This window comes from Arachis stenosperma, chromosome 10 (assembly GCF_014773155.1).
Source record: "Arachis stenosperma cultivar V10309 chromosome 10, arast.V10309.gnm1.PFL2, whole genome shotgun sequence".
Lineage (NCBI taxonomy): Eukaryota > Viridiplantae > Streptophyta > Magnoliopsida > Fabales > Fabaceae > Arachis > Arachis stenosperma.
The window spans coordinates 27,429,959-27,456,804 of record NC_080386.1 but is presented as its reverse complement, the minus strand read 5'-3'; the positions used below and the strand labels follow the sequence as shown (position 1 = coordinate 27,456,804).

Below are 26,846 nucleotides of genomic sequence, written 5' to 3'. Positions count from 1 at the left end.
TTTATAAAACTTTCGTCTATTAATTTGCTTCATAGATTTAAATCCAAACTTAGATTGTACATAAAATTCAACCTAAGTTTGTAGGGGTATTGAGTGTAGTTAGGAGATTAATTGATATTTTTTCTCGTGTTAACTGAGATAGTTAGTAGCTATTTAAATTCTGTTTTCTATTACATTATGTTACAACATAATTCAAATATGTGATGATAGAACTCTTAATTGTTATATATAGTTTAAGACTTGATATCTATCTCAAAACATGAATTCTACTCAATCTTTTCTTTTCTCTTACATGTATGAGATTTCATTCTTTACTGCATTAGTTACATTTCTTGATTTATGCCTTTTTGAGAAAGTTTACACTCTTAGGTAGTGTTTATTTTGAGAAACTGAAACAGAGGTTAGGAGATTGAGATTTAGTATTATGTTTGTTGGTTTAGATATTGGTACTAAAATATTTGTCTCTGTCCTCAAAATTTCAGTATCTCCAAAAAATGAGAACACAGAGGACTAAAATTTTTAGAGATGAAGACTAAAATTTTAATAACATTTTATACCTAAAATTTCTTCATTTTAATTAATTAATTTTAATTTTATCCTTTGTACAAATTAAATTAAAATTTCATTTTTATTTCAATTTCTATCTCCTACTTTACATCAAATAAAATACTGAGATTTATTTCAATATATGTCTCTTACCTTATTGTTCTATTAATACTAGACATAGACTAAAACAATGAAGCCACTCCTAATATTTTTAGAAGGTAATGCTAATATGCCTACTATAGTTATCATACTTTAAAAAGTATTACTAAAATTACAGTAATATTATTTTATTATTTAATCATATTTTTTAATTTAAAAAATAAAAAATATTACTAAAATATATTAAAAAAAGTTAATTTTAATATTAATAATACTTGTATAATCAGTACCTATTAGTATTTGTAATATTCTTTTAAAGAAATCACAACTATCTTTTTATTATGGCCGAACCGCATATACATGCCGCGAAATTTTTCTACCATCATCATTTGAATATAAAATCTTGTTGAAAAAAAATCGAGAATTACTTCTTGCACTAACTTCTATTAATAGTATTTATACAATATTTCAATTTTTAAAACACAAGAAAACATTTTTTTTTCTTTATTCGATAATAAAAGACAAATTTTTATCTTCTTTCACTTCTTGTCAATTATATTTTCAATACCAAAAAGGCAAAAATAAAAATATACAAAAACAAATATAGACAAAGATAATACGTATAACATTCTTTAATTTAAATACCTATTTTTGAAAAGAAAATCATTTTAACTTAGGTTTCACAGTCAAACCCAAAAATGAAAGATAGTTTTAAAATTCTGGTGGCATAAAACTAAATTAATTTTTAAATTTTTATTTCGTTAGATAAATCCGTTTTTACATCATATTATTCGTTTATATAGAGGAACTAATATAAAAATTTTAAAAATTTTTAACACTATTATGCTTTTATTAAATGTGACAAAATTGATCTGTCTAAATTAATGTCTAATTTTAAATATTTTCAAAAACACCAATAGTATTAAAAATTTGTCGGCACAAACATATAAATTTTTTTAATTTATATACTTACAAACACCTTTTTAAAAAAGTTTTAGAGCTTGTTTCGGTATCATTAAATTATTATTTTTTTAGTTTTTAGTGTGTTTAGTAAATTTAATAATAAAAATAAAAATAATAAAAAATAAAAAACATCTTTTAAAATTATTATTTATATTTTTTTATAAAAGATCTATTTTATTTTTAAAAAAATATTTTAACATAATAAATAAACAAAAAATATATTATTATATCAAAAAATAATTGATAAAAAGAATATTTTTATACAAAATATCTAAATATTAAATTATTTTTAGGATAAAACATAAATGTCAAACATAGGAGACTCAAATCTGTGACTTCTTAGATGAGTATGGGAAGACTATGTCATTTGAGTTATAATTCATTCGCAGAAATCTAAATAAAATATAAAAAAAATAAAACGAATAAGAATAGAAATTCAATTTTTGTGTTTTAGTTCAAATTCTAGAAAATCTACATTTTTATAAACTTATAAATTTAAAATGGAATAATAAACAATTTCTAAAATTTATTAAAAATCATCATTTGACTCATTAGCATCTAAAAAAATATTATTGGAACTTTTAACGTTGAAAAAGTTAATATAGAGTACAACCCTCCAAGGTAACATAGGAGTTAAAGCTTGATTTTTGTTCAGAGTCAGAAGTAACAAATAGTTATACAAATAGTTTGTCATTTTAATTTGTATAACTATCTGTTACTTCTGACTTTGAAAAAAAAATTCAAGTTTTAACTCTTATGCTACCTTGGAGGGCTATACTTTATATTAACTTTTTCAACATATAAAATTCTGGTAATGATTCTTTATATGCTAATGAGTCAAGTGATGATTTTTAATAAATTTTTAGAAATCGTTTATTATTCTATTTTAAATTTATAAATTTATAAAAACGTAGGAATTTGAACTAAAACACAAAAGTTAAATTTTTATACTTATTCTTTTTTATTTGTTTGATATTTTATTTAGATTTAAATGGGATATTTTCTTATTGACATTTATGTTTTAATGTCAATAATTTGTACAGGTAGTAAATCAAATAAACTAGATTCAAATAAACTAGATTCGATTTAGTGTCATAATAGCTAATTCGATTTATGTTTAAATGTAGTGCTCTATCTAATTCGATACACATTAATTCGATTTACTACTAAAATGTGTAAATCAAATTCAGTAAATTCAATTTCATAGATATATACATGAAGGCATCCACTTAACATTTTTTGTTTTGGATAATTCATGTAATTTTGAGTTGTTTTTTGTTTATATAAGTGTTTTATGAATTTTTTATTTAAAAAGATAAAATAAATATATTTATTACTGAAATAGATAATTATAAAAATTATTACCGAAATTCGTTTCCAGCCTTAGTGTAAACGAGATAAGCATGCGTGTATCCCATTTATCGTGTAAACGAGATAAGGCATGTACGCGTGATATGTGTATATCTCGTTTACACTGTAAACAAGATACTTATAAAATTAATGCGTTTACAGTGTAAACGAGACATAGTAAGATAAATTTTCAACTGCTATAAAAGGATGTGCAACCTTTGGCATTCTCCACATATATTTTATATATTATTCTCTCCCGTTTTTCTTACAAAAGGTAGGCAAAAATATCTAGTAATAGCGGATACGTAGTTGTCTGTGTGTATCCCAATTGTCGTATGAGAAACAACGCAATGGGGTGATATTTGAGTGTGAGAATCTGTTACTATTGCGTACTCAGCGAGTAAATTCGTTATTCGAGTTGAAAAGTTTGATATTGAACAAGCTTGGTGGCACAAGAAGAAGAAAGATCGGAAGAGTGGGGTATAAGTTGTTAGTACCTTTAGGTAATGGAGTTTTCTGATTTCAACTATTTTGGCTACTCGATGACGAACATGTGCGACTCATGTTCAACATATCCATGGGAGAATCATGGCGGAACAAGTGATGAAACTTTCCGCCAAGTTGGTGATCTTAGTGGTAGTGGTTCTATACGCTCGACATTTATGCAGGATGACCCACCTCTCACACCACCACCGATTCATATTGTCATACCGGTGGAAGACATGGAGGTAGGTAAGAAAAACTCCGACGAAGAGTACGTTGTGGATAGTAACTATAGTGATTCTTTTGAGGATGATGAGGAGGAGGAGTTTGTATCGGAGACACCGGCCGAGACAGTGGTGCATTATGTTTTGTCTCCCCCCAACCGATTTCTACGCTATCAGATGTACCAAGTCACTATCATACATTGGATCTGGATGCCATGCATGAGAAATCTCTATTTTCCAACATCGAGAAAGAGGATTACAACCTAGATCGTGGGGTTGAGTTTCGGGTCGGCTACAGATTCAAATGCCGAGATGCAGTAATGCAGGGTGTGAAGAAATACAGTATTCGCAGAAGTGCTGAGTACCGAGTGGTCGAATCGGACCGATTAAAGTACCATATACATTGCCGTCAAGCTGCAAATGGATGTCCATGGAGTCTCTGTGTTGTCCTCCAACAGAATTACGGATACTGGCGATTTCAAGTTTAATTGGGGCATATTTACTCATTTATGATTGCTATATATTGATTAGTTTTCAACTATGGATGTTTTATTTTATTAGGGAGGTCCGGAGGGTTGGTGGAGCGCATACTTGTCTAGCACCGACCATGTCCTAAGACCATCGATAGTTGGACAGTAGCCTCATCTGCAAGGTCATCATGCCGTTGATACAGTCCAACCCATCTATCAGCATCTCTATTGTGCAAGGTGCAGTCCGGTAAAGCTATTATTTCAAACCTTCTTATAAAAAGGTTTGGATGGCGAAGTAAAAGGCAGTTCCGCAGATATATGAAAATTGGGAAGAGTCATATAACAAGGTGTCGGAACTACTACAGGCAATGTATTTAAACTCTAAATTAATAATTATATAGTTAACAACTTAATTACCAAAAAATGATAACCACAATCTTAAAATTACTATTTTATATCAGTGACCTATCCTTAATCATACAGATTGCATTCTAGTTCTTAGCAAGTACCCTAACCATGGATACACATATATGGGATTGCATAAAATAATAACTACATTCCTAGAATTACTAATTCCTACCAGTCACCTATTCCTAATTATACAAATTATATTCGAGTTCTTGGCAAGTACCCTAACCATGACTATACATGTATGAGATTACGTAAAACTTAAGATGATAGAACTAACCGTAAAGTCATTTGTGCCAGCGTAGTGTCATGTTGCATTCAGCCTGTTGATATCCCGATCACGTGTATTTGCGCCGCCATCTTCGTATTACTCGAGAGTATGGTTAGAAAGGGATAAGAGAGGAGAAAGTAGTGAAAAAGTTTCCAGAACCTTGCTGTCGACGAAATGTATATATAGACATCCCTCGACCTTATCTTGTTTAGTGTAAACGATAAAAGCACGCACGTATCTCGTTTTAAATTGTAAACAAAATAAGGTTGGAGAACAATTTTCAATAATAATTTTATAATTATTTATTTCAATAATTAATATATTTATTTTATTTATTTAAATAAAAAATTCAGTGTTTTATCCTTATTTTTACTTAAAAAAAACTTTTTTCTAAAAAGAAATCACTTAAATATTTTTTAAAAAAAATCTTATCAAACAAGTCTTTATTCCTAAAGCCCTAAACCCTCTCATTCTAAAATAGATTTTCCACTTAGAAAGTAAGAAAGCTGAACTTTCATACCACAACCAAATTAACATCCCAATAATTAAAAGCCAAATCAAATTAAATCAAATCCCTTCTCTGTCTCTTCTATTACCGTACTTTCTGTCCATCACACAACAAAACACTCTCTCCACCAAACTTTTTCGACAGCCCCATGTAAAACTTAATATAATTTTACTGTACGTTATAAAATTATCATTCACAAGAAGATCTTGAAATTTATGATTATCACAAATAGAAATGAGAAGAGTTACTAACCTTGATCCATGATAAATAATAATAATAGTATTAGGAAGAATTCACTTTGTCTATTCCTTTGCCTTCTTAATTCTTTCTTCAATTTTATTATTGATGGTGAGTGAAGAAGAAAGACTTCATAGGTAGGAAGAGAGGACTGAATTCTGATATGTTTTCATAAAAACTAACTTCTATCAAGTTGGTTACATTTCAAAATAATAATGTAACTTCCTTTCATGTAACTTCCTTTATTTTATTATTTTAATTAAATATTTATTAAACCAATAAAATAAGACACATCACACACATGAGACATTATATAATAATATAATTTCTTACATTCTCCCACTTGGCTCATGTGTCATTATTTCTATTGATGGTTTAAGAAATATTTATCATAATGCGCATTTCTAAGCAATTACTTGCATAGCTTAATTTATCATGATAAGAATAAAACTAGCATGAATCATAGCGGTTGTACGTCACCTAATCGACATAGTCCCTTTTATGTACTACAAAGTTAGCTACATTTTTAACATGAGCCATAATTAGGAAGTATATAACATAATTAGTCCAACAATAATGTCTTCATTGTAAGACAATACCTGATTATTTTAATTCTATTATGTATACAATAAATTGAAAATTAGGTAATACAGAAACATTAATTCATTTGAGCTCAAAATGTCAATATCCATACAACACAAACTTCATTAAACATACGTTGATCCTATAAACTCATAATACCCATTCTTTCAACATGACTAGTAAATGTTTTGGGTGGTAATCCTTTAGTCAAAGGATTAGCAACCATAATATTGGTGCTAATGTGCTCTATTGACACTCTTTGTTTCTGAACTTCTTCTTTAACGGCAAAGTATTTCAATTCCATATGTTTAGCACCTTTGGAATACCTGTCGTTTTTAGAAAAAAAACTGCTGCAAAGTTATCACAATAAATTTTCAGCGGCCTAGCAATACTGTCAACAATTTTAAGCCCTGAAAAGAAGTTCCGCAACCACTTAGCTTGAACCATGGCCTCAAAGCATGCCACAAATTCAGCTTCCATTGTGGAAGTAGCAATTACTGACTGCTTCGCACTCTTCCATGATATTGCTCCTCCAGCTAAGAGATACAAATAACCAAAAGTGGATTTTCTTGTATCTACGCAATCGGCAAAATCTGAATCTAAATATTCAATCACTTCAAGGTGATTAGATCTCCTATAAGTAAGCATGTGTTCTTTTGTCCCTTGCAGATACCTTAAAACTTTCTTTGCAGCTTTCCAATGATCCAATCCTGGGTTACTTTGGTATCTACCAAGCATACCAACTGCAAAGCTGATGTCTGGCCTTGTGCAAGTCTGAGCATACATCAAACTCCCAACAACAGATGCATATGGAATTTCTTCCATATGTTTTCGTTCCAAATTATTCTTTGGACATTGCATGAGACTAAACTTGTCTCCTTTTTGAATTGGAACGGGTGATGCTGAGCATTGTGCCATTCTGAATCTCTCTAATACTTTATTAATATATGATTTTTGAGACAATCCTAATAGTCTTTGTGATCTATCTCGGAATATTTCTATTCCAATCACACAACTTGCCTCACCCATATCTTTCATTTCAAAGTTATTAGAGAGATATTTCTTAGTCTCGCTTAATAGACCAAGATCATTAGATGCAAGCAAAATATCATCAACATATAGAACTAAAACAATGAATTTACTCCCACTGACCTTCAAGTATATACACCGATCAACGGTATTTTCCTTAAATCTAAAGGAAAGAATGGTATCATTAAATTTGATAAACCATTAGCGGGATGCTTGTTTAAGTCCATATAGTGATTTCTTAAGTTTACACACCATTTGTTCTTTCCCTTCAACCAAAAATCCTATTGGTTGATCCATGTAAACATCTTCCTCTAAATCTCCATTAAGAAAGGCGGTTTTTACATCCATTTGATGTAACTCTAAGTCATAATGAGCCACTAAAGCCAAGATAATCCTTAAAGAGTCTTTTCTAGAAACTGGTGAGAAAGTCTCTTTGTAATCAATGCCATCTTTTTGAGTAAAACCTTTGGCAACAAGACGAGCCTTGTAACGTTCAAGGTTGCCATGAGAATCACGTTTAGTCTTAAAGACCCATTTACACCCAATTCTCTTGCATCCTTTAGGTAATTCCACAAGGTCCCATACTTTATTTTGTTCCATTAATTTAAGCTCATCTTTCATGGCCTCTAACCATTTATCAGCATTATCACCATTAATGGCTTGTGAGAAAGAAACTGGATCATTAGCAATGCTCAAGTCATTTTCTGACTCTTGTAAACACCACATAATCATCAAAAATAGCAGATCATCTTTCTCTTTGAGACCTTCTTAATGCCATTTCTTGTGGTTGTTCTATTATCGGTTCCTCATTAACCATGGGATTAATAAGTTCTTGTTCCTCTTGATTGTTATTTAGTCCAAGAACAACAGGATCAATAATTTGTTGTTCCTGTTGATTGGGATTAGGCTCAATAACATTTGGAATAACAACTTTAGAAGTACACGTACAAATTGAAGGAACTTAAATTCTTACTTCTTTAATCTTCACATTTTGTGAAGCTGTACTTTCACTGGTCTCATCATTCTCAATGAACCGTGCATTGCCAGTTTCAATTATTCTTGTACTATGAATAGGACAATAAAATCTATACCCTTTTGATTTTTCTGGATAACCAATAAAATATCCACTGATTGTTCTTGCATCCAGTTTCTTTTCTTGCGAATTATAAGCTCTTATTTCTGTTTGACATCCCCAAATATGTAGATGTCTTAAACTAGGTTTCCTCCCAGTCCATAACTCAAAAGGAGTTTTAGGAACTGCCTTACTAGGAACTCTATTTAACAAATACATAGCAGTTTTTAAAGCATACATCCACAATGATATAGGTAAAGATGCATTACTCATCATTATCCTAACCATTTCTATTAAAGTACGGTTTCGCCTTTTTGATACACCATTTTGTTGAGGTATACCTGGCATAGTGTATTGAACACATATACCACGTTTTTCAAGAAATTTAGCAAATAGATTTGGATTTTGTCCTCTTTTGTCATATCTTCCATAATATTCACCACCTCTATCAGATCTAACGATTTTCACCTTTTTATCCAACTGTCTTTCTACTTCATTTATATAAATTTCTAAAGCATTAACTACTTGAGATTTATCATAAAGTAGATAGACATAACCATAACGTGAATAATCATCAATAAAGGTGATAAAATATTTTTCTTTATTGAAAGAGTTTGCATTAAAGGGTCCACATATGCCAGTGTGTATAATTTTAAGAAGTTGGGTACTTCTTGTGGCTTCTTTCTTTGTGTGTTTTGTTTGCTTTCCTTTAATACAATCTATACAAATATTGAGATCAGTAAAATTCAAATTTGGAAGGATGTCATTCTTTATCAATCTATCCATTCTTTCTTTGAAAATGTGACCTAAACGTTTATGCCACAAGTAAGCAGAACGTTCATTCACTAAACCACGTTTAGTGCCAACTTTATGATGCAAAGTCATAAGTGATTCAGCATATAAATCATCAAGATTAAATTTATATAAACTATCAGAAAGTATGCCAGATCCAATCATATAGTTGTGCTTAAACAAACTAAAACAACTATTACCAAAATTAAAAGAGTATTTAGCAACATTAAGTTTAGATAAAGAAACTAAATTCCTAGAAATACTTGGTACATAGAAAGTATCTAGCAAATCTAAATGATGTCCAGTGTCGAGAATCAACCGATAAGTCCCAACAGCTTCTACTGGAGCTTTATCTTTATTTCCCATGTAGACAAACTTTTCATTTGGCCTTATGGTTCGGGTTGTAAGGAATCCCTGCATCGATTTAGAAACATGAGTCGTGCCTCCAGATCAATCCACCATGTATTACGAGAAACTTCAACTAAGTTTGATTCAATACATACATAAGCATAATTAAGCTTATTACCTTTCTTTTCAAACCAAGCCTTCCTCTTTGGACAATCATTTTGAAAGTGTCCAGATTTCTTGCAGAAATGACACTTATCTTTCTTCTGGATTTTGGAAGAGGACTCAGCAGTCTTTAATGGTCCTTTTTTCCCTTTCCCTTTCCATCTTTCTTTCTAGTTTTCTTTCCAACTCATTGATGGTTCAGGTAATGGATGGAATGATTTCGTTGATTCTTAAGTCTGGTTTCCTCTTGAACTAACATACTATGCAACTCATGCACATTCCATTTATCTTTCATGGTATTATAGTTCATTTGAAAAGGACCATACTCAGATGGTAATGAGTTTAAAATAAACTGCACAAGAAAATTTTTATCCACTTCCATTTCCAATGACTTAAGTCTTGCTACAATATTTGTCATTTCAATGACATGCTCATGCATAGTACGAGAACCATCAAATTTCATGGTGGTCAAAGTACCTATTAACGTCCCAGCAAGAGACTTATCAGCAGTTTGGGAGCGCTATTCCACAAGTTTCATAAATTCTTTAGCATTATCAGTCTTGGGAAGAGTTGACTTGATGCTGTTTGCTATGCTCATCCGCATAAACATAAGACTAAGTCTGTTTGACTTTTCCCAAGCTTTATAATGAGCTTTTTCTTCATTGCTACTAAGAACAGTAATAGCAGCAGGTTTTTGAACTTGAAGTGCCAAATCAAGATCCAAGACACCAAGCTGAAATTGGACTTGTTCAGACCAATCAGAATAATTCAGCCCATTAAACATTGGAACAGACGTAGCATGCGAATGCAATGCGACAGGAAGAATTGCTGCAATTATCACATACTTAATATTAACACTTTGAGTCATAAGATAACACATTATTCCGATTCAAAGAGCATTCATAGAAATATTCAGAGTATATTAATATTCTCCTTTGGGTGATATATCAATATACAATAACACAATGATGCTAATAAATTTAACTTTATTTAGTAAAGATATATGCACCAATTAAAAATATTTAATATCTTTGGATATTTAAATACTAATAACAGTACATATATATGCTAACAATCATATTCATTAATTATAAGATCAACTAATCAACCTTTGGGTGATCCTTAAATATCTCATAATAATGAACTTCAATTAACATATAAATAATTATTATATATCATCTTTTTCTTATATGTAATTGATACAAAATAATAAACATGATATTATCTAAAATTTTTAGATTTGACCACTTTGGGGATTAATAAACTGGTAAACCCATATTTTATGATATATTTTGTGCCTAATTTGAATGATTTATTCAATCTCTCACTCACTTATTCATGTTAATTACATGGTTTTACTTTCTCTTCCTTATTATGTGATGTATGTGAAAAACATGTTTCCTAGGCTTTAAAAATATTAACTTTAATTACCTTTTATTGTCATTCGATGCCGTGACTTGTGTGTTAAGTATTTTCAGATCTTCTAAAGCAGGAATGATTTAAAGAATGGAAAGGAGACATGCAAAAATGAAAGAAAAGCGCAAAATAGAGTTTTTGAAGAGACTGGCAGCGACGCGATCGCATGGATGATGCGGCCGCGTGCCAGCGCGAAATGGCAGTGACACGACCGTGTGATTGACGCGAGCGCGGGCCATAAGCGAAACGTATATGATGCGGACGCATGATTGAAGCGACCGCGTGACAAGGAAAACTCCAGATGACGCAGCCGCGCGACAGAGGTCACGCACCAGAAATTACAGAAAATACTCCTAGCGATTTCTGAAGCCCTTTTTGGCCCAAATCCAAGTCCAGAAAGCACAGACTAGAAGTTATAAAGTGGGAAAATGCATCCATTCAAAGGAAGCTCGCCAATTAGTTACTTTTCATGATTTAGATATAGTTTTTAGTGAGAGAGGCTCTCTCCTCTCTCTTAGGATTAGGATTAGAATTTATTTTAGGATTAGGATTTCTTTTCACTTCAGGATTATTTCATCTGCATATCAGGTTCAATGTTCCTTTTATTTATTTTCTCAATTTAATTTATGGATTTTTATGTTTAACTCAACTTCTTTATTTGGCTACAACTGCCCATGTTACTTTGGATATTTTTATTAATTCAATTTGAGGCATTTCAGATCTAAGATTCTTATTTAGCTTTTTATATTATTGGCTTTAATTGATTAACTGGAAGCTCTTGAGTTACCAACTATTCATGATTGATTGTTATGTCGGCTAATTAACTGGAATTCTACTAACTCTAGTCTTTCCTTAGGATTTGGCTAGAACTTGGGAAATCCAACCAATCGGTTCACTTGACTTTCCCTTGCTTACGCAAAGGTTAACTAAGTGGGATTAACTTCCATTCTTATAGGAGTAACTAGGATAGGACTTCCGAATTTTCATATCTTTCCAAGAGTTTATTTTATAGTTAATTATTTATTTTATTTGTCCTTTAATTTACTTGTTCCCCACTTTCAAAACCCCAATTTACAAAACCCATAACCAATAATAAGAACATACCTCTCTGCAATTCCTTGAGAAGACGACCCGAGGTTTGAATACTCAATTATCAATTTTAAAAGGGTTTGTTACTTGTGACAACCAAAACGTTTGTAAGAAAGGTTGATTGCTTGGTTTAGTAACTATACTTACAACGAGAGTTATTATAACTTCTAAACCATCAATCTTCAGTTCTTCAAAATGGCGCCGTTGCCGGAGAATTGCAAACGTGTGCCTTATTATTGGTTATTGTAAATATTTTTCAAAAAAATATATATCAAATCTTTTTCAAAATATTCTTTTGTTAGTTTTTGTTTTTATTTTCTCCTACTACTATGAACTCTCACCCCTTTGGCTATGAGTCTGGTTACAACTATGTTGCAAGGAATGGAAGCTATAACAGGAATATGCATCAAGGTCAAAGCAATCAAAGATGGACGGAGCCAAGAGGATCTGATCAACCCTTTAGGCAACAACACCTTCCAAGATATCACAGACAAAGACCATCCTACAATGCATACCAAGCTGATAGATATGGTGGACTACCTAGTAACTACCAACAAGCCCCACCGTATGCTCAGAGACCATCCTCACAACATAACTTTGAACCACCACACTCACAAGCCCCTTTCCACCATTCACCTCCATATGACCCCAACCCTTATTCATCACACCAACCACCATATGAACCATACCCAGAACTACCACCTCAATATACACCATCTCTATATCCTCATCAAGAGGAACCACTTCTGTGTTATGAACCTTTTCTCCCAACAAACGAACCCTCCTATCCACCCCAAACCTCCATGGAAAGCAAACTTGCCTCTATCACTAGTCTCACCTCTACTCTTCAAGCACTCATATCCCGCATGAACCAACCCTCTACCCCCAATATTCAACCCTCAAGCTCCAATGCACTTCCATCGCAACCACACAATGATCCACCCATCCCATCACCACCACCCATGGAAGAGCACCCACATCCATCAACCCAAGAGCAACATGATCCCAATGATACTATTGACATGGAACAAGAGAGAAATGATCATCTTCGCGAATTCATACTTCATAAGGAGCTAGAGGAGGCACTAAAGGTGAAGGTAGTAGAGACATTTACAGATGAAGGAGTAGTTGAAAGGAGTTATCATAGAAAAGAAGCCATCAAGGAGGATTTTGTACTTGAAGGTGAAGAAATGGTTGAATAGGAAATCATCAAGAATGAATACGATTTCATACTTAAATACCTGGATCAAGCAAGAAATCGATCACCTTTCCGACGTTCAGACATTCAAAGAACCCCCATGGCTTTATGTGGGAAATCTACTGAAGAACGTAGCAGGAAGGAGAAATTGGGCACTCCGGTAGATAGTGAGCAGCACGATTTGGTATTGGAACAAGTGGAGGAAGCTGGAATTATTGAAGAAGAAGAGGAGGCAGTGGTTGAAGACTTAGGAGATGCTGAACCTCCATGGAAAAGTTAAGTTATAGAGCATCCTTCAAAGACGTTTGAAGCTGATGTTGAGGAGGGTGTACAACTTCCAAAGCATATCATAGTTGAAGACTTTGAAGGAGACGATCAAGAGATGGATTCAATCATTAATGAATTCTTATCTACAATTGAATCCTCTCCCATTAGACTTGACATGGAGATTAAAGAAGAAGAAGCACAACCTTCCATGCCCTTGGTGAACAATGAAGAAGAGATTGAATTGGAAGAAATCCACCAAGAGGAAGAGGTTGATGTTGAAGAAGATTGCAAAGAGGTGGAAGATGTCGAAGAAGAGCACAAGGGAGTGGAGCTTGTACGTTCATTAGAAACACCTCCCCCTAAGTTGCCATCATCCTTCACAACATTCAAGTGGGTAAAATTCATATCCCTTAGCTTTCTAATTCCACTTGAATATGGGCTATTGGAGACGGATGGTCAACTTAGAGCTCTTTGTGGCATAAAGAGTAAGAGGAAGATGGACAGCGGTAAGAATTGTCCTGCAAGGTTCATTATGGTTGGAAGCTCAAAATTTAAACGCAAATGTTGGTGTAAAGCTCAACTGAATGGGTCTAGGAAGTTGTTTGGACGCTTCAGTGAGAATTCTAAAGCTGAACCACCCAGATGGAATCATGATAATCAACTTGAAGACGGGTGTAGAAACAAGATTTGGGATCCCGGAGGATATTGGATTTGCAAACATTGGTGGAGATTCCTGGATGAATTCAAGCACAGGCCACCATAACAGGGAGCTCACCAAATGTCCAACTTAAGGACTTTAACTAAAAGTGCTGGGTGGGAGACAACCCACCATGGTATGGTCGTTTCTTTTTCAGTTTTATTTCGTGTTATTTATTTTTATTCTTTTTCAATTGAACCAGAATATTATTCATTCGCATTGCATACCGCATAATTGCATAATTGCATATAAAAAAAGAGGGCGTGCGACGCGACCGCATCACTCATGCGATCGCGTCAGTTGCGATAAAACACCTCCCACGCGTCCGCGTCAATCACGCGAACGCGTGATCTGGAAATCAGCGTAAGGATCCAACGCCCAGAAAGTTGGGCTGGAATCATTCGGCTGTTGTGCGTCTAGCACAAAACGACCCACGCGGTCGGGTCTTTGACGCAGCCGCATCGCTTGCACAAACACCAATTCCACGCGACAGCGTGAGCGACGCAATCGCGTCGCATGGATTGCACACCACCCCAAAGGAGACAGAGAGTTGCGCTGAACCAATGCTAGAATTGTGCGTTTCACACAATTTCTAGCGACGTGATCGCATGCTTCACGCGATCGCGTCCTTCGTTATCTACCCTTTCAATGCGATCGCACCAACCACACGATCGCGTCAACCCCTATTCCACCCCAGCCACGCGACCGCGTGTTACACGCGATCGCGTGGATTCAAATTCGATTACACCCTGTGACACGAACCCTACCCATCGCGCGCCCCCAACCCCTTTCTTCTTCTTCCCTGCGACCACCCCCTCTCTCTCTGCCCTCCGCCGCCGCACCTCCACCGACTACCCAAACCCCACCACAACGCCCCCTTCTCTCTTTTCCCTCTCTTTCCTCTTCTTCCCCCCACCACTCTTCCCCCCCCCCCCCCCCCACCACCTCAACCGCCGCGCCTCTACCCACAGCCACCACCACCATCCCTTCCCGTCCCAACCCTTTTCCCTCCTACCCCTATTAACCTTCCCGAACCCCCTGCCCCCAAACAGCCACCACCCACAACCGCCACCCTCAACCGCCACTTCAGCCGCCACCACCACCATCCCCAGCCATCTCTCCGCCCACTTTCATTCATATGCCTACCTGGTTCCGCCAAACGACACCCCTCTTTCAAATTCCTAGTTAATTGCATAATTTTTCTGTTTATGTTCATCATTAGGCTAATTAGATATGCATGTTTGTAGTGGATTCTAGGTGGTTAGGTAGCCTAGGATGTGGTTAGTGGATTTAGGCCTGATTCATTGTGCTGTTCATGCTTCTTGTTTTATAATTTTTACAATTCTGCTATTGCTGTGGTGTTAGTATTGTTCATATACTGTTCTTACTGTTCATGCTGCTTTTGCGAATGTTCTTTCTTGATCATACCTAATTGCAGTTTGTTTTATATGAACTATTCCGATTCCTATTTTTTTTCGGGAACATCCAATTTTTAGCCAGAATGCTGCCCAATTTTCTGTAGACTGTTTTGTTTCCATTCATGTTTTGGTTTTGGCACTTTGAACTCTGCTTTACTTTGATTTTACCATGCCAATTCATGAATAGCAGGGCAAGCTTTCTTATTCTTTTTTTTTTGATTTCCTGGTTCATAATCTGCATTTTTTATGTTTAGATTCCAATTTTTGCTATTTCTATGTCTATCTGAATCTTCATCAACCTGATTTCCATGTTTAGATATGAGTCCACTATAGCTTCTAATTGTGAATGCTTGTTACTTAGAAAATGATCATCATGTCACCTACTCTAACTTTCTTTTTACTAACTCACTGATTTCAACTTCCTTACCTCATTTTCATTCCTAACCTACTTACCTTTCTAAACATCTCTTCTGGTTTTTCCTATTCTCTTTAACCTTCTAACCAAGGCATGATGATAGTTTTTCCTAATTAACATGGATTCTAATACATTTTGGATTGTGAATTTTTCTTCTCGGACTTTTAACTCTTATACAATCCTTAATGCACTTTTATTTAACTCCTTTTCATTACTCTGCTGTTCCTTTGCCACTATGTGCTTATTTTATTATTTGCCTACCTGTTTTTCTATTTCCATTATATCCTTGATTTCTGTTTTTCAGGATGTCTGACACCCAAAGAAAAGGAAAAAGAAAGGCGACAACTGGCAAACGGAAAAGAGGTGAATCCTCTATGTCTCTCATGGAACTTTTGCATGATGAATCCTGGCGGGACAAGCACTTTACCGCGCAGGAAAAGGCTGACCAGCTCCTCCCTGCCAATGATCCAATTAAGTTTGCCAACCGGTACTGTGAGCTGAAGTTTTCTATGTTTGCTACCTCCAGAAATCTGTACCTGGAGAGGACTTTGAAAATTCCAGAAGAACTACAGAAGTACACCTCCGATCAAATCAAACAGAGAGGCTGGTTCTTCTTAGAGCGAAACTTGACTGAGGTAAATGCTTCATGGGTAAGAGAGTGTTACTGTAATTACTTCAAGACTTCCCTGGATGCAGTGCACCTCAGAGGGAAATAGATACTGGTCACTGAAGAGGTCATTGAGGATATTCTGCACCTTCCACCTACATCCGATCAGCCTGACGGTTACAAAAAGGCTGAGGAGGACATGCGCTTCGTGAGGTTTGATTGGGATGCCGTCAAGGCAAGGATAGCCCTTGACCCGACTGTTCCATGGGTCATGGGTCATGGGTCATGGGTCATGGGTCATGGGTCATGGCATCAGATCCTGAGCAACTTTGTTATGCTAAGTACCCATGAGACGGTGATACCTACTGCCATGATCACCCTCCTCTGGTGTATGATGAAGGGTAAGGACCTGTACCTACCGATTCATCTGGCACTATATGGCTAGGGTACATATTCGCGGCACCCTCCCATTCCCTTATCTGGTTACCCAGCTAGGCCGTCAGGCTGACGTGCCTTGGGAGGACGCTGATGAGAGGCTACCTGTTGCAGAGTGCAGGAAGATTATTCCTCACAGCAGGAACTTTCTGGCCTTGGGCTACAGACCTGACTTCCTTACTGCTTCCGATGAGACAGCCACACCCTCAGCTGCCCCCTCTTCTTCCACTGCTGCACCTACCCCGCCCACTGCTCCTCCAGCTACTCATGAGCCTATTTACCATTTGGTGCATCGATTGTTCGCCCGCTTGGACCATATGGAGCGTCGCAGCAAGCGATGCTACGAGCACCTCAAGTTGATTATCCGGTCCGGCGGCAACATCTCCTCCGAGCCTGACACCCCTTTTGATACATCTGAGGCGGAGGCATACGATCATGAGGAGCAGACGCCCACACAGGCTGAGCAGGCAGGCCCGGAGCAGGCTGTGCCACACACTGAGGCACCACACCAGATACAGGCCACAGATCCTGAGATTCCTATCCAGTCTGACCCTCCTCCGTAGCAGACAGATTCTCATACCCTCATCCAGTCTGCAGATCCTCAGACCACCACCACAGAGACTCCGGCTACCCATCCTTCCGGAGATGACACTCCTTCACACCCTGCTTAAGCCACGATGCTTTATTTTAAGTGTGGGGAGGTCGCCATCTCTGGCGTATTTTTTGGTGAACCACTACAGACCCTTCTATTTTATTTTGGCTATTTTCTGTATTTTTCTCTTTATTTTTATTTTATCGGTACTTATACATTACTCTCTTCATGTATTCCTACTCTATTTCTGCATTTTGCACTTTAGTTCATATTTTAGCCATTTAGTTTAGTTTGCAGTTCTAACTTATTAGTGATAGAATATGTGGATTAATTAGTATAGTTTACCCTTTTAGCATATAATAGTTTAATTTGGTCAAAAATAAAAAGGAGTAAGCTAGAGACTTTAACAAAATCAATCCACACACCTTGTATATATAGCATTACATGTTAGTTAGTTAACAACATTTCATCAAGGAAAAATACTAAAACTTTAAAGCCATCCAATATATTTTACATTGAGAATAATGGGAACTCTTAATTTCTACTCGCATGACATATATAACTGATATATGACTTATGAGCTTGAGAACACACAGCCTGTGAGTTTTGAACTTAATTGTATGGTTACATCTAAACCATAATATTTTATTCCTGTGTGTTCCACCCTTCTTATTTATTCTGGTCTTCTTTACTTTGTTTTAATCTATATGTTCATTTATAGAATATAGATACATACCAAGAAAGTGATTGAGGCCATTGTTTGATTTTAGCTCACTTATCCCAAATAAAGCCTACCTTCTACATCACCCTTGTTAGCCCCCTTGAGCTTTTAAATTCCCCCTTGTTTTATAACCACATTACTAGCCTTAAGCAGAAAAATAAAATAAAAATCCCAAGTTGATTCCTTGATTAGCTTAAGATAGAAATTGTGTAATTGTTTAAGTGTGGGGAAACCTTATGAGAACATGGATGATAGAAACAAGGTAGAAAGTTAAAAAGAATAAAGATATTTCAAAACAAAAATTTTATTTGGGAAGCATGCTCATGTGAAATCAAAGTAATTAAATTACCATGTGCAGATCTAAAAAAAATGTTAAACTAATGCATGAGCGTGTAACATGAAAGTGGGAAATTTGGGCAAATAGGTTGAGAAATTTTGACTTATGTAAAAATATGGATGCTAGGTGAGATATTAAACTAATCAAGGATTTAATTACTAGCTCACTTAGCCTTATACATATACCCTTACCTTTACCTTGGCCCCATTACAACCTTACTTAAAGACCTCATAATTTTTTGTATGTCTGTATTCTATAATTGTTGATTGGTTAGATGAAGAACAAAGTTATGGAAAGTAAGGATAAAAAGAAAAGTAGAGTGATTAACCCAATAAACACTGAGTGACTAGAGAGTAAACACAAAATCCAGTGAGGGTTCAATAGCTCATCACCATATATCTCTGCTTAATTTGTTAATTGTCTGGCAAGTTTATACAATATTTTTCTTTCCCATCTCAATTGTAAAAAGTGCTTTAACATTATCTAAGGTTTGGCTATGCACATATGATTCCTTGAGAATGTGAATTAGTTTAACTACATTTAAGCTTTATATCTGAGTGAATAAAAATTTTAGAATTGCATGACCCATCTAGGTAGTTGCATCTAGGATAGATTGCATTGCATGACATTCCACCACTTTACCTTATTCTTTGTCTTGGATTTAGCATGAGGACATGCTATTGTTTAAGTGTGGGGATGTTGATAAACCCATATTTTATGATATATTTTGTGCCTAATTTGAATGATTTATTCAATCCCTCACTCACTTATTCATGTTAATTACATGGTTTTACTTCCCCTTCCTTATTATGTGATGTATGTGAAAAACATGTTTCCTAGACTTTAAAAATATTAACTTTAATTACCTTTTATTGCCATTCGATGCCGTGACTTGTGTGTTAAGTATTTTCAGATCTTCTAAGGCAGGAATGATTTAAAGAATGGAAAGGAGACATACAAAAATGGAAGGAAAGCGCAAAATAGAATTTTTGAAGAGACTGGCAGCGACGCGATCGCATGGATGACGCGGCCTCGTGCCAGCTCGAAATGGCAGTGATGCGACCGCGTGATTGACGCGAGCGCGCGCCATAAGCGAAACGCATATGATGCGGACGCATGACTGAAGCGACCGCGTGACAAGGAAAACTCCAGATGACGCGGCCGTGTGACCCACGCGGACGTGCGACAGAGGCTACGTACCAGAAATTACAGAAAACACTCCCAGCGATTTCTGAAGCCCTTTTTGGCCCAAATCCAAGTCCAGAAAGCACAGACTAGAAGTTATAAAGTGGGGGAATGCATCCATTCAAAGAAAGCCAGCCAATTAGTTACTTTTCATGATTTAGATGTAGTTTTTAGTGAGAGAGGCTCTCTCCTCTCTTTTAGGATTAGGATTAGTGTAACACCCTACCATACAGAGATCTATGCTTAAGTCATAATTCAGAGATGGCAAGGTATTACGACCTCTAAAATAAAAATTTAGTACGTATAGTAGTATGAATGATTGATTATAACTAGGAGCCTTTATAGAAAAAGGGGTAAACAAAATCGCAACTCAAAAGCGTATCACTCCGAACGATAACGTAACGAACAAGGATAAACCAACGCGAGATTTTATATACACAAAAGAGTGTCAAAAACAGGAATATCAAAACTCAAAACCCGACTGCGAAGAAAACCGGTCCGAGCATAGTAATATATACATAAGATAAGATAAGGAAAACCCCAAAGGAAACCCAAAGGGACACAAATACATAAAACCTATTCTCCAAAATCTCCCATAAGAGGAGTCATCACAGTTTGTATTATTTAACGGAGATAAAAGTATCTAAGCAAAACATATAAACCAAAACATAGTCCCCAAGAACAAGGAATCTTCGCAAATCTAGAAGTCTCCAGCATGCCTCAGCGGGAAACCTCACGTCCTGCATCTGAAAACCACAAAATCCGCATGGGTGAGAACCAGAGGTCCCCAGCATGGTAACAGCTTCCACATATATAATACATAATAATGGAGGAAAGCCGAAGGCAATCCTAGAACTTCCTCCAGATAATATCAAAGCTTATAAACAAGCTAAACCATATAAGGGCATCTGACTAAAGATTCTTCAGTCTAACTAATACTTCCCTTTCCAATTCCTTCAAACCTCCCAACCACCAGCAGGAGTATAATATATCAAACACAGTTATATCAGACAAAGAATATACAAATAGGAGCAGTTAAGGCATTTAGACAATTAGCAAGTAATATGCAGTCAAATAGGCAATCTCAAACAATTCACATAGTATGCATATGATGAATGCCTGTCCCTAGTGGCCGATGATATCATCTTGTCGGTTATATAGCCAACCCGACAAGTCCTGGTCGCTAACCATTGGACTGTCCCTCTGTCGTGCATCCCCAAACTCGAGTTATACTCGTTATAAACTTGATCATAAACATGATCCATATCCATCACCCTCACTGGTGAATATTTACGGGGGTTCGAGCTCATCCGGGCCTTTCACAGTGCCCGGCCACACTTACGACATAGGGTCAACAGAGTCTCAAGCCTCAACCTGGAGCACGTGGTGGCTAGCCACTGCTACTACCCAGGGAAACTCGTATCTCTGATAGTGGAAGTGCAATTCACAATTATCAATAATTCAGCATAAACATGCATGAATTCTCATCCATGGATCAACATCCATATCAGCCATTCCGGCTCACGGTTAAATCCATAACCAGCCAACATTCATAGCATACACAGCTATTCCGGCTCATGGTTCAATTCAGAACCAGCCAATTCACAAATAATCACGGCCCTTCGGCCAATGGCATAACAAGCACTTCCACCACCATCCTCCGCATCTCACATAATCATCTTGATCCTCATTGATCATTCATTTTTCCCTTGCTTCACTCGCAAGTTACCTCATTCACTAGCCCCTTTCTAATAGCTAGGCATGCCATAATGATTTAAAACATAAATGGTGAGATCGGAGGCTTAGAAGTATGAGATTTGGCTTTTAAAACTCAAAAATCAACTTTGGGATGAAAACAGGGCCGCACGTACGCGCACTCCACGCGCACGCGTGGATGGCCTCAAAAACTCATCGACGCGTAAGCGTCATGCACGCTAACGCGTGGATTCCAAACTTGCCCATCGGCGCGCACGCGTCAACCACGCGTACGCGCGGGTGTTCTCGTGCCCCAGGCACAACACCGGCACAGTTCTGGCATAACTCTCGGGAAAATGGCTGGGCATTGGGTGCAGCACATTCGGCGCGCCCGCGCACATCACACGTACGCGTGGATGGCACTTTTCGGAAGATCGGCGCGTACGCGCCAGGTGCGCCCACGCGCAAGGGGTTATTCTGTTAAAAATTTTCTAAGTTAAAAGCTGCAGAATTTCACAGATTTAGACCCCAATCTTCCGACGGACATAACTTCCTCATTTTAAATCGTTTTTCACCCGTTCTTCGAACGGCATGGACATCCCGGATCCAATTTCATTTCTAAACAGATTTGGTACAAAACGGAGATCCGTAGTCCAAGTTATGTCCCGTCAAAGTATGCCCAAAAATCATATTTTCATATAAAACCACAATATGCCATTTTCAAAACAAACCATTTTCAACTCTTTTCAAAATCAATCAAAACATGCCAATTTCATCCCTTTGCTTTGAAATCAATCAAAATGTATCAAATTCAACATCAAGCCTCCTCAACTCACACATTGACACATTACCACAATTACCAAAATCACTATCACATCATTTTACCCCCACTTCACCCAAGTGGCTCAAACTCAAACATATTGACATATCATATACTATTACTCATGCCAATTCTCAACAACATCAATTCCAATAAACCATCATTGTACATAATCAATATCCTACTCACCATCCACATGGTTCAACCCACAATTCAACCATAACCAATCATCAAGCATATATCACAACATGCATATTTCTCATACATCACACCACCAAGGCATCAATAAGCATCATCACATATATGACCACATCATATACCTCAATCATTCAACAACATCAACCATTCAATGCCTATCTTAGGGCCTCTAGCCTAAGTATTTCCTACCACATTACATATTAGATACGGGAAACCGAAACCATACCTTAGCCGAATTTCCCAAGCTCCACCGGAGCACTTCCAAACCACTTATCCACAAGCTCTCAAGGCCTCAACACCTTCAAGAACAGATTTTTCACCACCAAACCCTTTCCAAGCTTTTCAAGGTCACCAATCAAGCTCCAATATACACATATACACAACCTAAGCCACAACCATCATACCCATACACAACATCTCAAAACCCAAACATCATAAAACAACAAAATACACTAGGGTTGAGAATCTTACCACACCCAAGGTCCAAGGAGACAAGATTAACCTTCTCCTTCAAGAGAGTTGGGCCCTATAACATCAAAGAACCCAAAATCTCAACATTTCACCCATGAAATTCGAAAATAGGGGCTGAAGTTTCGAACAGCATAGTGTGGCTTACCTCAAGATTGATTGTATGGGTTTTGTAGAGCTCTCCGCGGTGAACGCGTGGCCGCAAACGGAGCGGCAATCGGAGCTCTAGATCAAAAGTTATGGTGGTTTGAAGATCAAGTGAGAGAGAGAAGTTGAGAGAATGTTCTTCCCTTCCTCTCCACCATTTCAGCTTGTGTGTGTAACAAATGAGGAGAGAGAGTGCTGAAAACTAGGGTTTTGGTTAAGTTATGTTGGGCCAAGGGCCCACTTTGGGTCCGGTTGGCCCGGTTTAGCCCGTTCGGTCCAATCTTGGTCCGAATTCTATAAAATTGGTACCAAAATTCTCGTCTCAGTCTCCTCTATCACATTTAGCCATAAAAATCACATTTTAGGCTTTCTAGAATAAATTCTCATTTATGGGTTAATTAGCCGTTAATTAACCGGGTTTTACATTCTACCCACCTAATTGGGAATTTTGCCCACAAAATTCAAATGCAATTACCTGAGAATAAATGCGGATAATCCGATCGCATTTCTGACTCAAGCTCCCAAGTGTGTTCCTCAACACCGCCTCGACTCCATGCCACTTTGACTAGTGAAACATCTTTTCCACGCAACCGTTTGATACTAGTATCATCAATTCTGACTGGAGCCACTGGAAGCGTCAAATCTTCCCTTAACTGAACCGATTCAGGTTCCAACACATGGCTAGCATCAGGAGTGTACTTCCGAAGCTGCGACACGTGAAACACGTCGTGCAGGTTCGAAAGATGAGGTGGTAGAGCCATCCGATACGCCACCGGTCCAACCCTCTCCAGGATCTGAAATGGACCAATGTATCGAGGATTCAACTTCTTTGCCTTAATCGCCCTACCTACTCCTGTAGTTGGAGTAACCTTAAGGAAGACATGGTCTCCTTCCTCAAATTCTAAGGGCTTTCGCCTTTGATCGGCGTAACTCTTTTGACGACTCTGCGCCGTAAGCATCCTATCTCGGATTTTCTTGACTTGTTCAGTAGTCTCAGCTATCATTTCTGGCCCCAACAAGCTTTTCTCTCCAGCTTCATACCAACATAGCGGAGATTGACATTTCCTCCCATACAAGGCCTCATACGGAGCCATTCCGATGCTCGCATGATAACTATTATTGTATGCAAACTCCACCAATGGCATATACCGATACCAACTCGCCGGTTGGTCCAAAACACAAGCTCTCAACATATCCTCTAGTGTTTGGATCGTCCTCTCAGATTGACCATCTGTTTGAGGATGGTAAGCCGTGCTCAAGCTTAATCGGGTTCCAAAAGCCTTCTGAAATGCACCCCAAAACCTTGAAGTGAAACGAGGATCTCTATCAGAGATTATAGTAGCAGGTACACCATGAAGTCTCACAATCTCCTTTATGTACAACCGTGCTAGCTCCTCAAGGGTGTAAGTCATCCGAATGGGCAAAAAGTTAGCTGACTTCGTCAGTCGATCCACAATCACCCAGATAGCATCAAAACCAGCCCTAGTCCTTGGCAATCCCGACACAAAGTCCATTGCAATACTTTCCCACTTCCATTGCGGAATCTCTAAAGGTTGCAACATTCCGGAAGGTCTTTGATGTTCAATCTTTACCTTTTGACAAGTTAAGCACTTTGAAACATATTCCGCCACATCATTCTTCATACCCGGCCACCAAAACATCGCCTTTAAATCATGGTACATCTTAGTACTTCCCGGGTGAATGGAGAATCCACTTTTGTGTGCCTCCTTTAAAATATCATGCCTCAAGGTGCCAACATCCGGCACAATGATCCTACCCTTGAATCTCCATAACCCATCTTTTTCTTCCGACACTCTCCACTGTTTTCCTTGCTCAATGGCCGGTAACACTTTCCATAACGCTTCATCATTTTGATGAGCCTTTAGGAGTTCGGACTTAAAGTCACTTGAGATCTCTAATCGGCTCAAACACAAGGTTCTGGATACTTCTCGAGCACCAATATTAAGGCCCTCGAATCCCTTGAGCAACTTCTCCTCTTGAAGCATCATCCAAGCCGCATATAACGACTTTCGGCTTAACGCATCCGCCACTACATTCGCCTTTCCCGGATGGTAATGCAACTCGAAGTCGTAGTCTTTCAACAATTCCATCCACCTTCTCTGCCTCATATTAAGCTCTTTCTGATCAAAGAGATACTTCAAGCTCTTATGATCGGAGAAAACTTGGAACTTAACCCCATAGAGATAATGCCTCCACACCTTCAAGGCAAACACGACCGCAGCGAGTTCCAAATCGTGCGTGGGGTAACTAACTTCATGAGGTCTCAACTGTCGTGAGGCATACGCCACCACATTACGATGCTGCATCAGCACGCATCCTAGACCCTTCAATGAGGCATCACAATACACCTCAAATGGCTCACTCGGCTCGGTTAACACTAACACTGGTGCAGTAGTCAACTTTTTCTTCAATGTCTGGAAGCTCTCCTTGCACTCAGGAGTCCAAACAAACGGAGTATCTTTGCGGGTTAACTTTGTCATTGGCAAAGCTATCTGTGAAAAGCCTTTGATAAACCTTCGGTAATAGCCAGCTAGACCCAGAAAACTCCTTATCTCTGTTATGGTGGTTGGTTGTTTCCAATCCATCACCGCCTCCACCTTAGTTGGATCTACTGCTATTCCCTTCTTACTCACCACATGACCCAAAAACTTCACCTCACTCTTCCAAAACTCACACTTAGACAGTTTTGCATAAAGTTTCTTCTCCTTTAGAATCTGCAACACGGTCCTCAAGTGTTCCGCATGCTCTTCTTCAGTCTTGGAATAAATCAGTATGTCATCAATGAAGACAACAACGAATTTATCCAAAAACGGACGGAAAACTCTATTCATGTAATCCATAAATACTGCTGGAGCATTCGTCAACCCAAAAGACATCACAGTGTACTCGTAATGACCATAACGAGTCCTGAAAGCGGTCTTAGGGATATCCTCACCCCTCACCCTTATCTGGTGATAACCGGATCGCAAGTCGATCTTGAAGAAAACTCCAGCTCCTTGTAACTGATCCATGAGATCATCAATTCTCGGCAATGGGTACTTATTCTTTATTGTAACCTTGTTCAACTGCCTGTAATCCACACAGAGCCGCATACTCCCATCCTTCTTCTTCACCAATAACACTGGAGCACCCCACGGAGAGACACTTGGTCGTATAAAATTCTTTCCCAACAAATCCTCTAACTGAGACTTTAGCTCGTTCATCTCTAACGGTGACATCCTATAAGGAGCACTTGAGATTGGTCCCGCCCCGGGCACCAATTCAATAGCAAACTCAACCTCTCGGTTAGGTGGAAACTCATCAATATCATCGGGAAACACTTCCGGAAACTCACACACAACCGGAATTTGCTCCAACCTTTGATCATCACCCGAAACGCCCGCGGTTAACAACATGATACCCTGACACTCGATTCCAGAACAGTTCACCATCATCGAGTTCAAGTAATAATTATTCACCACGACCGGCCCTTCTGTATCTTCCGGCATAAAGTACACCGACTTTGTAGAACAATCAAGCAGGACATAGTTCTTAGATAACCAGTCCAATCCCAAGATAAGATCAAGACCGATCATC

General features: G+C 37.4%; 1 protein-coding gene across 1 annotated transcript; it reads right to left on the bottom strand.

The window, feature by feature from the left end:
* Positions 1 to 10,064: 10,064 nt before the first annotated feature.
* On the bottom strand, positions 10,065 to 10,424 carry LOC130956928 (uncharacterized). The gene has a single exon (XM_057883858.1). It carries the CDS (start codon positions 10,422 to 10,424, stop codon positions 10,065 to 10,067), a length of 360 nt encoding a protein of 119 aa, XP_057739841.1.
* Positions 10,425 to 26,846: the final 16,422 nt, after the last annotated feature.

What these genes read in the sequence shown, in the direction of transcription:
- LOC130956928 (XM_057883858.1), bottom strand. Translation starts at nt 10,424, where the DNA reads ATGTGTTATCTTATGACTCAAAGTGTTAATATTAAGTATGTGATAATT.